Below are 10064 nucleotides of genomic sequence, written 5' to 3' on the forward strand. Positions count from 1 at the left end.
TCTGGAGAATGCCAAGCATGAAAGCAAACAGCTCTAGGCTGTTCTAGCCTGGGAAAAGGAAAGAGAGGAAGGGAAGTCAGTTACACCAAGATGGTGTTGTGCAACTCCAGTGTTGTACTTTCCCTTTGAAACTGCCAGGGCTGTATGGGCATCTCTAATGCAGATAAGAGGAGCTGGCTCCTCCAGGGATGGAACAGTGAAATCCCTTTTCACTTGAGGTCAAAGAGAAAAAAATTATTCCATCTGGGCAATTTAAGCTACAGGAATCTTGGCTTTGACACATCAGAGAATTTAGTGATGCTGGTAATGCCCTGTAATTCTCCATGTAATCAATTAAAGAACTGTTCCACCCTAAATACTGCTGAAGGAAAACACAAACAAATAAGCACATAAAGGTAACATTTTCAATTTATTTATATAAACAATTGCATTTTAACAACCTTGTTGTCCTACAAAAATAAAGTGAAAAACAATTCACAGAATTTCAAATAAATAATCTCAAACATCCACATTTAACGGCTGCAGAGTACAGAACGCAGAGTGCACAGGAATCCTTGCTGAAGCAGCCTGTAACTTAATGCAAGTGAGATGGTCTGAGGAATTTCTCTATGCCTACCCCAAAATAACTCAATCTGTCCAGACTTGCCTCCCATAGAGTCTCTGCCAAACCCTGCTCCTGGGTTATTGGCAGAAGGGTGCTCCAAGGGTGCCCAAAGCTGGACCTGATGGACAATTTGCATGAGGAACAAGTGTCCGAGCAGTGTTCACTCGTTAGCACGTACAGTACTGACCACCTTTGGAGACAAGGGGAGAGAAGGTTTTCCCTTCTTCGTGCTTCCAACAGAGAAAGGAAAACAAATGCCCTTCTTGCTCCCACAGCATCCATACCAAGGACCACTCCAGATGAGCCACTGGTATCGATGGCTGCGGAGAGCTTGGTTCAGCTGTTCATGGCCACTACTACAGACCTGCCCAGCACAAGGCATGGCCGGCTCTGCACAAATCCATGGAAACAGAAGCCACACACAAACTACACTGCTGCCAGAGCTGGTACAATGCACAAGCCTCTACAAGTGCTTCAGAGTTCAGATGAAATAGAAAACTCAAGTCCTTTTCCACAAGTAGTCAAGTAATTTTGGGCAGGGGCACAGAATACCCGGTTGCTGCTCTACTCCAGTCTGAAGTGACATTTTCTTTTTCCCTATAGTTCCCCAGCTGCTTTTATGGGAAGATCATCTTCTATATTTCCTCTCTAGAAATTAAAAAAAGATACCCTTACATGCAAAGTCTGAAGTCCTATACAAGATCCTGTGCAACCTATGTGCCCAGATGAGACTAGATATTTTACTGCTAGATTAGGACAAATATGTCTAGGAGATTTTGTGCTGGCCAGTTTTAAAGAAGCTTAAGCCACTTACTTAAAATAACTCTGTTTATAAATTAAATTATAAATTATAAATAAAACATTATCCCTCCTCCCCCCCCCCAATAAATAGAAGTACAAATTATATGTACAGCTTGTGCACACAGGCAGAGCCACCTCCTGCGCCTTGGAAGTGCTGCTGAATCTCTTGTGTTCAGTTCTCTGTGTATTTACAGAGCTGCTCAGTTTACAGCCCCCCTGTTTTTGGGAGCACAGCATACCTGAACTCCAGCTATACTGCCCTTCTGTCCTTAGAGTAACAGACATAAAAATTACATTATCAAGTAGACCAGAGAACTACAGCTATGAAAAGAATCCCAGTGCCTTGGGCCAAGTTTAAGACCTCTCCAGAGTTACATAATAAAAACATCCCTATCCAAATGCAAGCAGACTTGTATTGCAGCCTGAGAGTTGGTTACTGCTAAGCTCAGTACCTCATTCTCACCCCTTTACACAACACATACATCTGTCACACTTCCTTCAAAAAGAAGTAGAATCCAGGAAAAGTACTATTTTCTTAAATATTTAAAACATTAACAATATTTTTTTAAAAACTTGTAAAAAATTTACTTTAAATATTTAAAACATTAAAAACATATTTTTAAAAAGTTGTACAAAATTTACTTTCATCTAAATCCAGAAGTGGATTTGTACATAAGAGACGTTAAGTTATGATACAAAGTGCCATCTCTGCAGTGAGGGAGAGGTAGTATCAACAAAAAATGCAATGCATTTTCTGACCTTACATAAAGAACTAAGTCTCAAGTATTTTTCTCTGTTAATTTTTGAGTGCTCATATGAAATACATAATCTCTTCTGGCAGTTTTCATAAAGTCATATTTTTTCTTGTACTTTTACATCAATAGCTGCTTTCAACTTGCTGAGAAAAAAGGTTGCTTTTGTAGTGTTATGTGACCTATGAAAACTGCCAGACAGAATCACCACCATCCCCCTTCATCAAGTATTAAAACAATAGTAAAAAGACGTTGAAACCATTATCCACTTTGGAATACATCATTCTGTTACAGAAGATTTTAAACAAGGGATTCACCACTATCAAGCTGAAACACAGAAAATCCCTTTTGTAAATGGAAGCCTTACCTCAGTAAGGAATTTAAGGCAACCCCCACAATGAAGATGCTCATGTTGTTTTTTTAAATACTAAGCCATAAATAGAATAAATAACACAGTTAAATAAATAAATAGAGGGATAGCTGGGTTTCTACAGCTCGGCAGAGCGCTCTTTCAGCAGGAGCGTGGGGTTGATATCTTCCATGGCAGTTTTTGAGGTACTAACGTTAATCGTGGCCTCGGTGGGCTCGGGAGGCAGGATGTGGAAGGCAGTGAAGGGACAGCCCTTGACGTTGTTGCAGATGAGCTTCTGCAGGGAGGCCGTGTTGACGATGTCGAAGCCCACCTTGCCCCCGAAGGTGCTGGGCTTCCAGTACTCAGGGGAGCAGATGGCGTTGCCCATCAGCCCCTTCAGGGAGAAGGGAGCCCCCATCTCCACCATGGTCTCGCCAAAGATGGCCCCGGGCCGGGGCTTCTCCACCAGCAGGCCTGGGTACAGCTCCATGGCATCAATGTCCCCGTACAGCTCCTCCAGCTCCGCTGCCATCTCTTTTTCTCCTGCAACGAGTAAAAACTGTAAGTGGAAAAACCCCACTTTCTGTGCAAGACTGTCCTGATCAAGCCCAGCAATGGCACTGCAGGACTCTGTGGGCATTTTAAGGCAATGTCTCTGATTTGCTGGGAAGGATGAGGGCTGTTACCTGTAAGCTCTTCGAAGGATCGGAACGGTTTCAGCATGAAGCGTTTCCTGTACTCATTCAAGGACTGGTACCTCATCTGCCTGCTTTGGTCAATGGAAGCCTTTGCCACTTTCTGTACTGCAGCAGGAACATTCTTCCCACCAGCAACCTGTACATGAAAGAGGAAAAGCTATAAGATCTCCTGATATGAGCCATGAGGAAGTTGTGCCTTTGCAGTGATTAGTTTTAAATAGCTTTATCCCATTCCCTTGTCCCACCCCCAGAGGCTCATGCCTCTAGTTCACCATCAACTTGAGGAAGGACCTACCCTGCCAGCACTTTGCTTGGAGAAAGATTTGACCATATGGGATAGTCCATGCTCCAGCATGATGGAGTTGTTGTAGAGGAACTGCTGGAAGGTGTACTCCTGGTCGTGGATCTGGAAGGTATCGGGCAGCAGCGGGTGCCAGTGGTACAGGGTGTTGAACTCAGCTGCGATGCGGTTCTGGTACTGGAACCTCTGGTTGAACAGCAGCTCAGGGTCAAACTTCAGCTTGAAGTGGTACCCACTCAGGTGCTGCACATAGTCCTCTATAACGATCTTGATTGTCTCTCCTGTTGGACAAAGGAACAGGAGAGAATGTTGGCACTGCTTCTCCTCAGTGGCAGGGAAAACACCATTTCTGAACTGTTCTAAAATATACTACAATGGTCAGGACAACAAACACTTTTCTGTTATCTCTCCTAGAAAACAATTCATGTATTTTATATGACTAAGGGGTGGAATAGTACTTCAGATCCCAAGAGTTCTTGGCTGTGGGGAGTGAGATATTTTGTACAGCCTGTTTTCCCCCTCCCAAAACACGATTCCTGTCACCCTCCAAAGAACAGCACACACCAGTATTTACACTATGTTCAGTTATACAATATCTCTAGGACAGAGGGAGAGGATAATGAAGAAAGTTGATGTCTGAAAGCAAATCTCAGCTTCTGAACTATATAATCAAATCGTCTCGGTTTCTGGTTTCAGTTGGGGCAAGGCTTTTCCAGCTTAGAGCATATGACCCTTTACATAAGATGAAATATCACTGGGCACACAATTAGACAGGAGAACTATGCAGAGTTACATTTTACATAACCTTCTGAACTTTAGACTTAATCACAGCCTTTCTTTTAAAGCATACCTGAGCTGACCCAACCCTAGGGGAAAAAACCAAAACAAAACCCCAGATCAGGGCGCCTGAGGTCATCCACCCTCAAAGGCTTTCTCTGAGAAAGGAACCTGAGCTTCCTGTCTTTTCACTGCTTTCAGTTCTGCTTCCCTCAGATGAAGGAATTGACTGCCCCTGAGTTTTCTTCAGTTCCATCTTTAGCAGAGCTGGGGGGAAGCCGCACCCCAACACAACCCCAGCAACAGGCCACGAAGGAGCCACTCGCACCCCAATTTACGGGATAGCTTCCCCCTCACTCCAGCCACGCAGGCTCGAGCTGGAGCTGCACTAGCAGTGGGGCTCTCACCGATCAGAACGAGCCGGGCGGTCTGGAAGAGCTGCTCGTCGTCCCACTCGGGGTGCTGGTGCTTGAGCACGTCGCAGACGCGGTTGTGCTCGCGCAGCCAGATGGTGGCGTACATCATCAGCCCCGGCACCAGCCCGAACACCTCCTGCCCCACGGAGAACCGCAGGTGCTCGGGCACGTGGGGCGGGTACAGCATCTCTGCCTGCGTGTCCCGCACCGTCGGCGGGTACATTTCTCCGTTGATCATCTGTGCAAGGCGGAAACAACAGGAGCTGTGAGCTACGATACTGGGGTTAAGCTCTGTCCACTCTCTCAGCTCTGACTCACACTTTAGATCATCTACACCATTCACACAGCACTAATTTAGGAAATCTATGCCATCCAGCAAGGAGGGAAGAATTCTGAGCTAAGACATACCTGGTATTTTAGCTTTCCATCCTTTCGAAGCCTCAGTTTAAGTTGTCTCTCCAGAGTCTCTCCATAAATGTGGTTCAGGTCAACCTATAAAATAAAAGCATTTGGGACATGAAGCCAATCTGCATTTTTTGCTATTTTAGGATAAGTCCCTCTTCTATGGATACCAATACGAGTTCACCCCCTAAATGTTTACTTTTCAATTATATTACCGCTACCTTACAAGTATCATGCACTGATATTTAAGATGAAGCCAAATTATTTCCTGGCAACTGGAGCCATCTCTGCATAAGAGGAGGTGGTTACATCAGCAATATAAAAGGACTCTGTTTAAAGTGTCAGCAATTTTTTGTTATGCTGACAGCTTTCTATATATACACACAATATATAGCTTTGGTTTGGACATAAGAGTGACACTTATAGTGAAGAACTCTGTCCAAAGGATGTCTATCTTATAGGTAAAGATCTTAAATCCAAGTCTGCTTTTGAAGTTCTTTTTAAACTAAGGCTATTGGCAGTACATAAGCAATACTTAAGTGCTGGGTACAGCACTTTGGAACTGACAGAGTCCAGAGAAATTTTGGATATTTACTACATCTAACATGCTTTAGGTGAAAGCAGATTTTTGGGAACAATAAGAGATCACTAGGCAGATATTTTAAACAGAACCACTTGTGCAGAGCACGCGGTTCCGACCCGAGAAGAGTAGCTGCTGAACACTGGAATTTGGCCTGAGGAGCAGTTACAGAAGGGGTACTCCCACGGGATTGTGGCACAGTGTGTGCACAGGTGTTTGTGTCCCCTGGCAACCTGCAGGATGCCATTCCGGCCATTCCAGGTGCTCAGCAGCTCCCCAGGAGCATGAGCCGTGTCCCCAGCTGTGACCGTACCCCGTGGCCGAGAGCTCTGGTGAAGGCAGGGCCCCGCTTCTGGTCCGTCTTGAAGAACTGGTGGGTGAAGTGCTGGGCAAAGAAGGTGAACATCACGTTTGTGCCTTGCGGGTCGGGAATAAACTTTCTCCTCAGCAAAAATTTCTCCACAATCAGCTTGGAATCTGGGAGCTCTTTCTTTCCTGTGGGAGAAACAGACAGTGAGATACTCAAGACAACACTTTATGCCATACTGAAGTTTATTCCTAACAAAAAGGCTTAAGACTTTCAGTGGAATATAATGACAGCAGCATACAAACAAGGGGAATTATCTACTCTTCTATGCTCACTTTCTGATTTTATTAGAAATTTCTAAATTCCCTGTTTTTACCATATAACTCAATAGCAAGAACCAGAATAATATCTTTTAGATCTTCAAACAATATGTCCAAAACATGGTTATTTCTAAAGTCAACTACACTGAAAAATGGCTACAGACAAGCATGTCTCATAGGAACTACTACTTAATTTTTCCTCTTAGAAAGGACCAAGCAATCATTACGTGTCTGGTTTATTCCTCACCTTTAACACCCATTGGTGTTGGGCAGTCAAGTCCTACTGGAGGAAGGCTTCTTGTGTAGTAGGAAAGATTGGAATAAGCTTCCCAGCTTTTGTAATTGTAGTCACTATTGTAAGTTGGTGGGCTGTCAATCAAGTGTGACCTTGCTGAAAGACAAATAAATATTTGGTTATTTTTAACTGTACATTTTAGTCTTAAAAAATAATCATAAAGCCAGATCTTTTGCATATATTTGGCAGCAGTTGTAAATTCCACACATATCAGTTACTGATGTTAAATATGATTACAGTTACTGAATAACAGGACTAGATCCTGGCTGATCAGCTGGATCTCACTATTAACATAAGCAATTGGGTGCCAAGTTCATGTCCGCAAAATCCTGGACTCTTGCAGAAAGCAGAATTAAGCTGCACTTCAGCATGTTTCATACAAGCCTGCATCATGCAGAAGTCTTAAATTTTGGTGTTTTAACTTCAATGCAATTTAGGCTGCTTGGTTTGTGAACAGATAATTCAGTGCAATATTCTGGAGTAAGCTTTAAGAGGACTGGAAGAGACAATTCACACTTACATGTTAGTACATATCTCATAATAGTGTCCCTTAGGAAGGGAATGTTGTTGATGATATTCCAGACTCCCTGGAAGTGGGTGAGGATGTAGTGGACAGTGTTTGGTGATGGTTTCAGTGCTAGCTTCAGCCATGTGAAGAATTCCGCTGCAAAAGACAATGGGAAGGTTATTATTAATTAGCTTATGGAGGTAACCTGCAATGCTGGAACTGGGCCATGCGTTTCATTTCCAAGGAGAGAGGTGCGGGATACTCACGTGTGGTGCAGTTCTGCCCGTAGAAGCCTGTCCTGGTGCAGTCGCACTCGTAGCGATCCGGCCCAGTGGTCATGCAGACGCCTCTGTTCTGGCAGGGGTTCGAGCAGCAAGGGTTGGCTGCGGGAGAACCAGAGCTCGGGTTAGCATCTCTGCAATACACTCCCACCTTCCCAGGACTTCAGACAATGAGAACCCCGGAGCTTAACGCTGACCACGAAGGCATCACAGCGACCATCCATCCGCGGGAATCCCTGGGCTACCAGGGAGCTGCTTTAAAACCGCCCGAATTCGCCTCGTGTCTGCTGCCAGCAATAACCCCCGTCAGAAGGGGAGATCATCCCTCACAGGCCAGGGGGACCTGGCACCCATAGACATCAGAGAAACGGCAAGAGAGCGAGGAGCAGGAGAAGCAGAAAGGCAAAGCGTGCGTTGATCCGGAGCGCGGCGCGGACTCACCGGCGCGGCCGGCGGCCAGGAGCGCGGCCAGCAGGGCCAGGGGCAGCAGCGTCATGCTGGGCTGGGCTGGTGGTGCTGGCTCGGCAGCTCGAAGTGCCAGCCCCCGCCGCACATCCAGTATTTATGGTAGCGCCAAGCACAGCCCGCTGAGTCACTAGCCGGAAGCACGAAAAGATGAGGGGATTTCACTACCGCCCCGCCCATCCCGGCCCGCCGGAGGCAGGTTGTGAGGAGGGCCCGTCACCGGCCCAGGGGCCGGCACGGGGCTGGCGGCGCGCCGCGTTCCGCCGACTGGCGGCTTGCTGCGGATTTAATTCCATCTGCCTTTGATTCAGCTCGGAGGGCTGCGGAGCACGGCGGCTGCAGAGCACTCGCGCTGCGGAGCGCCCCGCACCGCGGGAAGGAAGGGAGGGATGCTGGAGGGAATTTGGTTTTAGTTTAGTCTTAGGGAATGTAGTGTGTCTGACAAGACCAAATCATGTTATTTGGCATTTTTGGAACAAATAGTGGCTTTTCCCCAGCACTTTTCTGTTAAAATCCACCCCCCCCCCCCCCCTTCTTTTCCCTAAAATCCCCCCCCCCCCCGCTTTAGTTGCACTGTAAACAAATTTTCCCTCATTTCTTTGAGAATACTTTATCTTTTGGTCATAGATTATTTACGCTTTTATTTACGCTTTGCTACTATTTTTAGTGCCTATTGCGTGAGAACAATGAAAGCAGGAGGATGTCATGCGGTTGTGCAACAATGCAGTGTGGAGCTGGACTTTCGCCCTCGAGTTCAGCATTAAACACCAAAAACCAATACTGGCATTGTGAGCATTGTGAGGCTGATGATGTTTGAACTGCAAATCCATGACTTGACAGAAAGTGTATTCGAGCAGATGTAAACATAATATTATTTTTGGCCCCAAAGCGTATTGTGGTCAGTGAGGGTACATCAGTAGTGGGTCTTTCTGGATGTTTTAAGACTGGTACACAAAAAGCTGCATAATCAAGAGAAGACAGATAATATTTCTTTATACATTTGCATGCAGAAACCATAGGCTGTGTCATATACTTAAGCAGAGGATGTCTGTCAGCCCAGCTGAGCCGGGGACCTGTGGCCACAGCCACGTATTGCTCAGTCTTATCAAGTGTAAAAAAGGTGGTATTTTTTCTTGCATAAGCCAGAACATTTAAATACGGAAAATTGGTTATCCAGTGGATCAGGCTATGGCATGCATAGCACCACAGATCAAGGGTCTACACACATTTTCATACATTTCATATGTCCATCCCACACCGATTTTGTTCCATCTCACAAAGCTTTTGTGGATGCTATCACACAACAAGACTTTACTGCAAACAGCCAGGCAAGTAAGACATTGTGTTTAAGTAACACGCATAGGAAAATGTTTCAGAGAGTAGAACCAGCAACATTAAGGGAAAAACTGAAGCAATTGTGTGCAGCCAGGCAATTGCCCCTAAAATGATAATACAAAGGTAACTGTGCTATGATTTAGAGGACCCTGGAGATATAGATAACTGATGATGCTTAAAGTTTTCAACTATTATAATTAATCAATATGTAAACCAAGAAACAGGGCAGAACTCCAGGCTTTGGAGAGGATGTTTCCCCTTGACAAGCAGTACTTCTGTGGCTGGAAAACCAGTCAGCACCCCCCACCTTCCACTCAATGCTGCAGTCAGTGTGATGTGAGCTCTCCCGAGTCTGATTTTGGCTGGGGATGGTCACTTGTGTCACTGACAGCTGCAGTAGAATTGAAGGGATTCTTCAGCTTTCCAAAATAATGAAAAATCAGGGAGATACAATAGTGCTGCTTCTCAGAAGGCTGCCCTTCCCACTTGTTGCTTTGGGATTATCTCAGGTAAAGAACTGGTTATATGTTGGAAAGGGAATTTTTCTCAGAAATGGAAGTTTGCTGTGGCAGGATTCACCACCAGGTGGAGATTTTATGCATCAACGAAGCGCTCTTTTAGTTTTTAGCACATAAACCATCTTTGCTAAGAATTAATGTTATTTTTCTTTCTATTACTTGAAGTACCTTCTGGTCCAGGTCAGAGCACCTGTGGAACAGAGAACCTTCGTCAACCTCAGCCTTTTTTGCATTTGCTGACATTTCTGCAGGAGGCAATTCCCTGAAGCTATTCCTGTTTCTATTTTAGGTTTAACTGCCTAAATTCACACCTTTCCAAGGTAAGGGTTCAGGACCGAGGATGCAGTGATCT

The 10064-nt window shown here is 45.2% G+C and overlaps 1 protein-coding gene across 2 annotated transcripts; it reads right to left on the minus strand.

Moving 5' to 3' along the window:
• Nucleotides 1-390: 390 nt before the first annotated feature.
• PTGS2 (prostaglandin-endoperoxide synthase 2) lies at nucleotides 391-7858 on the minus strand. Of its 2 annotated transcripts, none has more exons than XM_039726360.1 (10): nucleotides 7836-7858; nucleotides 7380-7496; nucleotides 7126-7269; nucleotides 6558-6701; nucleotides 5997-6178; nucleotides 5110-5193; nucleotides 4693-4939; nucleotides 3503-3789; nucleotides 3196-3343; nucleotides 391-3052 (listed from the first exon to the last, which is right to left on the minus strand). In XM_039726360.1, exons 2-10 carry the CDS (start codon nucleotides 7450-7452, stop codon nucleotides 2646-2648), a joined length of 1716 nt encoding a protein of 571 aa, XP_039582294.1. In that variant the 5' UTR covers nucleotides 7453-7496; nucleotides 7836-7858; the 3' UTR covers nucleotides 391-2645. The 2 variants fall into 2 exon arrangements, with proteins under 2 accessions (XP_039582294.1, XP_039582295.1); XM_039726361.1 differs by lacking the exon at nucleotides 7836-7858 and adding an exon at nucleotides 7592-7786 and having other exon boundaries at nucleotides 2646-3052.
• Between the last annotated feature and the right edge of the window lie 2206 nt (nucleotides 7859-10064).

The sequence above is a fragment of the Passer montanus genome, unplaced genomic scaffold (assembly GCF_014805655.1).
Source record: "Passer montanus isolate IOZ18808 unplaced genomic scaffold, ASM1480565v1 scaffold58, whole genome shotgun sequence".
NCBI classification, from domain to species: domain Eukaryota; kingdom Metazoa; phylum Chordata; class Aves; order Passeriformes; family Passeridae; genus Passer; species Passer montanus.

Bases quoted from the DNA above. Each gene is read 5' to 3' on its own strand.
- PTGS2 (XM_039726360.1), bottom strand. From the start codon at position 7,452: ATGACCACTGGGCCGGATCGCTACGAGTGCGACTGCACCAGGACAGGC. The intron at 6,179-6,557 runs GTGAGGAATAAA...TTTCTCCCACAG, and splicing joins AACACCAATGGGTGTTAAAG to GAAAGAAAGAGCTCCCAGAT. The intron at 4,940-5,109 runs GTATGTCTTAGC...CGCCTTGCACAG, and splicing joins ATGGAAAGCTAAAATACCAG to ATGATCAACGGAGAAATGTA.